Source organism: Sylvia atricapilla, unplaced genomic scaffold (genome assembly GCF_009819655.1).
Source record: "Sylvia atricapilla isolate bSylAtr1 unplaced genomic scaffold, bSylAtr1.pri scaffold_101_arrow_ctg1, whole genome shotgun sequence".
In the NCBI taxonomy this organism is placed as follows: Eukaryota; Metazoa; Chordata; class Aves; order Passeriformes; family Sylviidae; genus Sylvia; species Sylvia atricapilla.
The window spans coordinates 8,948-15,096 of NW_027077029.1; the positions used below are offsets into that span (position 1 = coordinate 8,948).

The 6,149-nt window shown below is 42.7% G+C and overlaps 1 protein-coding gene across 1 annotated transcript; it reads left to right on the plus strand.

Annotated features, from left to right (window-relative positions):
• The first annotated feature begins 2,084 nt into the window (after positions 1-2,084).
• Positions 2,085-3,201, plus strand: LOC136374699 (olfactory receptor 14J1-like). Its single transcript, XM_066340091.1, has one exon. The coding sequence runs from the start codon at positions 2,290-2,292 to the stop codon at positions 3,199-3,201; it is 912 nt and encodes a 303-aa protein (XP_066196188.1). The 5' UTR covers positions 2,085-2,289.
• The last annotated feature ends 2,948 nt before the right edge of the window (positions 3,202-6,149 follow it).

Here is a 6,149-nt window from a genome sequence, read left to right on the forward strand (position 1 = left end):
CTAATGAGCCCCGTGGTGCATTTGGTGCTGAGCCGTGGAACCTCAGGGCCTGAGAGGAGAGGAGATCACACAGGACTCCAAGTCAGAAAGACACCCAAAGTGTCTGGAAGCATTCGTGGGTCCCACTGAGGTCCATCCACAATACTGATGTCCATCCCCAACACAGGCCCCTCATGGAGTCCTTGGAAGAGAGAACTGGAGGCCAGGATTGAACAAAAACTTCTCTAAGACTCAGTGGCACAAAGAAGTACTTACATTACCCTGAGTACCTTGAAGCATTGATTAGCCCCACTGAGTGTTGTTACTGGCTGAGAATCTCAAGGGGCTAATTAAAGAAGATAATTGGAGCCCATGATTCCATGAACCTCTTACACTCAGTGTCAAACAAAAAGTTCTTTACAAACGGTGTAAAGCCTGAAGTATTAATGAGCCACACAGAATGTTTTTGCTGACTAAAAATCCCAAGGGACTTGTTAAAGTAGATAATTGTGGCCATGATTTCAAAAACTTCTTTTAGAGACATTTTTAAAATGGAAACACCAACTTTCTTTAAAATAACTGAAGTACCTTGAAGTATTAATGAGCCCCACTGAGTGTTGTTACTGACAAAGCCTCTCAAGGGACTAATTAAAGCAGATAATTGGAGGCCAGGATTGCAGAGACCTCTTAGAGAATCCAAGGCAAAAGTAAAACCCAAAGTCCTTTGAAGAACCTGCAGTCCCTGGAAGAATTAAGGAGCCCCCCAGGGCCATTCCTGACCAAGGCTCCCCAGGGACTCCTTCCAGCACATCCTTGAGGCCACTGCCATGGGAGGGGGATGCTGAGGGCAGGACAAGGGGCTGACAGTGCCCAGCCTTGCTGGGGCTGTGCCAGGAGGCCCCAGGGCCTCAGGACAAGGTGTCTCCTCACAGCCCTTGGTGGCACAGAGGCTGCTGTGCCCCAGGACACCAGGACTTGGCTTCTCTTTGTCCCCACCTGTCATCACTGCCTGCAGTTCTCTGCTCTGCCTGGGGCCTGGGGACACTTTCTCTGTCCTGTCCCTCAGTGGGATCCATTAAAACTTCAGGAAACTTTGGAGTTGGATTCTGACATGGAGTTCTTGAGAGGTTTCTTCATCTCCCTCTGAGGGACTGATGTTCAGGGCCTCAGCACAAGCCCCGAGAGGCTCATTAAAGTCCTTGTGCTGTGTCTGTGCTGCTGAGCTGGGCTGGGCTCCTGGCACAGAGGCAGCTCCTGGCAACCAAGAAGAGCTTAAAAACACATTTCTCTTGCTGAGCAGCTCTTCTCCCAGCCCAGCAGGGCTGGGGCACTGCCTGCAGCCAGCCCGGGCACAGCACACAGGCACAGAGAGCTTCAATCACTCAGGGCTGGGAAGGGGCTGAGAAGTGACTGCAGGAGAATCACTGCCAGCCCTTGGCACAGGAACCTCTGGCTGCAGGACAATGCAGCTGCAGCTCCTGCAGTGATCTCCTACAGCTGGAACATGCCAATGCCTACAGACTCTGTGAGTACATTCTCTGATTGTGTCTTGTGTGGAGCAGCCAGGGGTGCCCAGGGCTGTCCTGCAGAGCAGGGTCCTGCAGCCCAGGGCGCTGTGCTGGGGCAGGGACTCTGCTGCCTGCCAGGGACAGCTCTCAGCCAGCCCTGGGAGCTGCTCCCAGCACTGGGGGACAAGATCTGGGTGGAAGGAGACAGCTGGTAAGGCTTGGAAGTGTACTCCTTGTGTGGTGAGGATGCTGCATTGTTCAGGACTGCTCCCAGCATGACATTTAACTCCAGAATAATTCCAAGTAGATTATCCTCAGAGCACAGCAAGGCAGGGGCTGCGTAAAAGGCAAAACCCTTCTTTTATTAATCTACTTGTATGCATTGTCTGGATGAGAAATTGCACACAAATATTCATCTCTGTTCAGGGTTTGAAACAAAAATCAATTTTCTCTCAGATCTTACTAAACCAGGCAGTGACAGAAATCAGCGGAGGGCCCCTTGCAGGCAGCACCACTGTTGGTTTTCCAGCCTCCTCAGGGCTGCTCTGATATTGCCATCAGAGCCTGCAGAGCCAGAGCTGCCCCTGGGCAGTGCCTGAGCTGGGAGGGGTCTGCAGGGCAGAGCTGAGCCCCCAGGGCTGGGCTGGGCTCTGGCAGCACTGGCAGGGCCCAGCCCTGGGCACAGGGAAGCAGCTGCAGGCAGGGACAGCTCCAGGCAGCAGAGCCCTGGGCAGGCAGTGGGGGGAAAGTGCCACCAAGCTGTGCTGGGATATTGAAAGTCCTCTCCAAACTGAACTATTCCATGATTACTGTTTTTACAGATCCCCATGCCAAGACACTGCAAATGTCCAACAGCAGCTCCATCAGCCACTTCCTCCTGCTGGCACTGGCAGACAGGCGGCAGCTGCAGCTCCTGCACTTCTGCCTCTTCCTGGGCATCTCCCTGGCTGCCCTCCTGGGCAACGGCCTCGTCATCGCTGCCGTCGCCTGCGGCCACCACCTGCACAGCCCCATGTTCTTCTTCCTGCTCAACCTGGCCCTCAGCGACCTGGGCTCCATCTGCACCACTGTCCCCAAAGCCATGCACAATTCCCTCTGGGACACCAGGGACATCTCTTACACAGGATGTGCTGCTCAGCTCTTTTTCTTCCTGTTCTTCATCTCAGCAGAGTTTTATCTCCTGACCATCATGTGCTACGACCGCTACGTGTCCATCTGCAAACCCCTGCACTACGGGACCCTCCTGGGCAGCAGAGCTTGTGCCCACATGGCAGCAGCTGCCTGGGCCAGTGCCTTTCTCTCTTCAGTGCTGCACACAGCCAATACATTTTCCCTGCCCCTGTGCCATGGCAATGTCCTGGGCCAGTTCTTCTGTGAAATCCCAGGGATCCTCAAGCTCTCGTGCTCACAGTCCTACTTCAGGGAACTTGGGTTCATTGCTGTTAGTGCCTGTTTGTTATTTGGTTGTTTTGTATTCATTGTTTTCTCCTATGTGCAGATCTTCAGGGCTGTGCTGAGGATCCCCTCTGAGCAGGGACGGCACAAAGCCTTTTCCACCTGCCTCCCTCACCTGGCCGTGGTCTCCCTGTTTCTCAGCACTGCAGTGTTTGCTCACCTGAAGCCCCCCTCCATCTCTTCCCCATCCCTGGATCTGGCAGTTTCAGTTCTGTACTCAGTGGTGAGTCCAGCCCTGAACCCCCTTATCTACAGCTGAGGAACCAGGAGCTCAAGGCTGCAGTGTGGAAGTGATCACTGGATGGTTCAGAACATTAAAGTGCTGGCAATTTCTGAAATCACGTGTAATAAAATTCTGTTTTGATACTACTTGTTGTTTAGATAGTGTTTTTTTTTTCCTGTGTTTTATATTTTTAATTTTGTCCAAAAGAGTCGTCGATTTTTTTGCCTGTTTTGGTTCATGGTAAATTTGGAATGAAATTTTTGAATGGGCTTTTTTTTTGTGAGAAACTAATTTTATTTATTTATTTTTTTAGTTTTCTGGGAAAAGAATTTTTTGGAGAAAAGTTCAGAAAAGTATTTGTTTGACAAAATTTTGACAAGCATAAGGAGCGGGTACTATGAAATTAAATAATAGAAATTTTTTTGCTGTTTTGAAGAGAGAGGACGAAACTGAGAGTTTTTGCCAGGTGTTAGTTTAGTTTTCTATTAGTTTTAGTTTTTCTGGTGCTGGAAAATACTGACTTTCAGGCCCAGTGGGCCGTGGTTGTTATATTTTGTTGGGTTTTTTTTGTTTTTTTAGTTTAGAGTAGATTTAAATAATTTTAAGGAAAAAAAAAAAAACAAACACCTAGTTCTAGAAGCTTTTTTGTTTTAATTAGCTAGGTTCATTACAAGGAAAAAAATAACGTTTATTTCTGTTGTTGTTTGTGCATATGATGAACGTACATAGTTTTGAGGACGAAAAAAATAAGGCCGAGGAGTAAACACTGTTTTTTAAAACCAACTGCATTTTTCTTTTTTGTTGTTGTTGTTTTAATTTTAGAGTTAGTTTTAAAGGTACAAAGCACATAGCACATACAGAACAGATGATTCAGGATACAAGTATTATAGTCACTTTAGGATATTCTACTCTTTATTATTATATAATTGACTTACTAAAACTAATTGAATTCTAACTTTAGAAACACATACATTATATGTGCATACATCTATATAAAAACAATATATAGTTATATACAGATAATGGTAGTGACATTCAATAAAAATTGATATTTACAATGGCTTTTACTTAACAATTAGATTTTTTTGAGGTACACATTGTGTTGTTGTGGGGTTGTTTCCATTATTTATTATGTTTATTTTGGTTTTGGAGTAAAGACAAATTTATGGATGGGTTTCTTTGTACTTGAGGCAGAATTGATTTAAATTGGGTTTTAAAATAATTTTTTAATATGTATTACAGGGATTATATTTACTGTATGCTGGAGTACAGACTGGGCAGGGTTTGTTTTGTTGGTGGAACTTTGCGTGTTAATTCATTAGGAGGTTTTTTTTAGGTGTTGCTTTTAATTTTTGAAAGATTTTTTTATTTAATGTTTTTAAAGTGGTTTTTAACAGTTTATTGTATTTTTTTTTACTTTCCCAGCAGCTGGTGTATGGTAGGGAATATGGTATATTTATTTGATGTTGTGTTCCCTAGCCCAGGTGTTGGTAAGGCTATTTTTGAAATAAGTTTTATTGTTTGAATTAATTTATTAGAGGTATTATGTTTTTAAAGAATTTGGTTTTTAAGGCTTAGAACGGTGTTATGGGCTGTAGCATGAGGTACAGGATAGGGTTTTATTTTTTTTGCTGTGATTTTATCATTGTGAGTACACAGTGTTTATTTTGGTGTGTTTAGGGCAGTGTAATGTATTTAATTTGCAAGGGTTTTTTATACTTATATTTGGATTATTGTTTACTATACTACACGGGCTTTATTTGCTTGACTTGTTTGATTGTAGTACATCTGTTATAGTTATGAACAACTTGAGAAATACTATTTATGGTTAGACTTATTTTTTGGTTTTGTATTTATTTATAGGAGGTATTTTTGCTTTGATGCCTTGAAGAATCATGAACTTTTTGAGTTAGGAAAAACTTTTTTGGTGTTGCTAATTTAAATTTGTTTTTTGATAATTTTTTAGTTTGATTTATTTGTTCGTTGCTTTGGTGCTTTTTATTAATTTTATTTTTGGGAATATGGGTACTTCTATGGAGGATTTTTTATAGGTTGGTTTTATTTTGGTAGCAATGTTTTTTATTTATTAGCAGCTTAGATTTTTTTTTTCTGCTGCTAGTTGGGTTTTTTTTTACTTTTTGAATTATTTTTGTAGAGTATTGGCTACTATTTATTAATTAGTGTAGAGGTAGAGCTTTTGCTATTTTGTTTTTAGGGTTTAGGGTTAATTGAACAGATTTGAGCTTAGTAAGTAGACTTTATTTTTTTTTTTTTTAGTAACTTGTGCCATTTGTTGTGTGGGATTTTATACAGCTGGTTTTGACTTTTGGTTTATTTTTATGATGCAACAGGAATTGTCAGTGAAGAGAGAGTAGCGTGCCATTTTGCTGGTACTTGGTTGTATGGAGAAGTCTTTTTAGTACGTGTTATCTGGGTTTGTTTTTTTTAATTTATGAGACTGAAGTTTTTACTTATAGGTTAATTTGTGATTACTTTTAAAATTTCAGGATGATTTAGTTTTTTAATACGGGTGCACTGTGTGAGGAGAGTAATTTATTTACTTTATGTGGCATTGGTGGTATGGTGGGTAGAGGGAAATTTGCTTTAAATATTTACATTAGCACTGGTAGTTGGGGTGCTAGGAAGAATTGTGTTTTAGTGTTTATTATTTTTGAAGCAGTTTGGATGTTTTTATAGGCTGCTAAAATTTCTCTCCCTGTTGGAGTGTGGTTGGTTTTAGACTTTTTGTAGTTTTGACATCAGAATTTTAGTGGCTGGCTTTGAGCCTCCTCAGGCATTTTTTGTTCAAGGTCTTAGGGCAGACTCTGGCTCCTGGCTGCGGAGTAGAGTATGTTTTTTACATTTTGGTTTGTTTTGATTGGGCTAAGGGCTGTGGTGTGAGCAATTTTTGTTTGCTTTGGGCAAAAGTGTGTTGCTGTTAAGGGTTTTAGTGGAAAGTGGGGTTTTTGTGGGTAACCAGATAG

Excerpts from the sequence above, each read along its gene's own strand:
- LOC136374699 (XM_066340091.1), top strand. The coding sequence starts at position 2,290 with ATGATTACTGTTTTTACAGATCCCCATGCCAAGACACTGCAAATGTCC.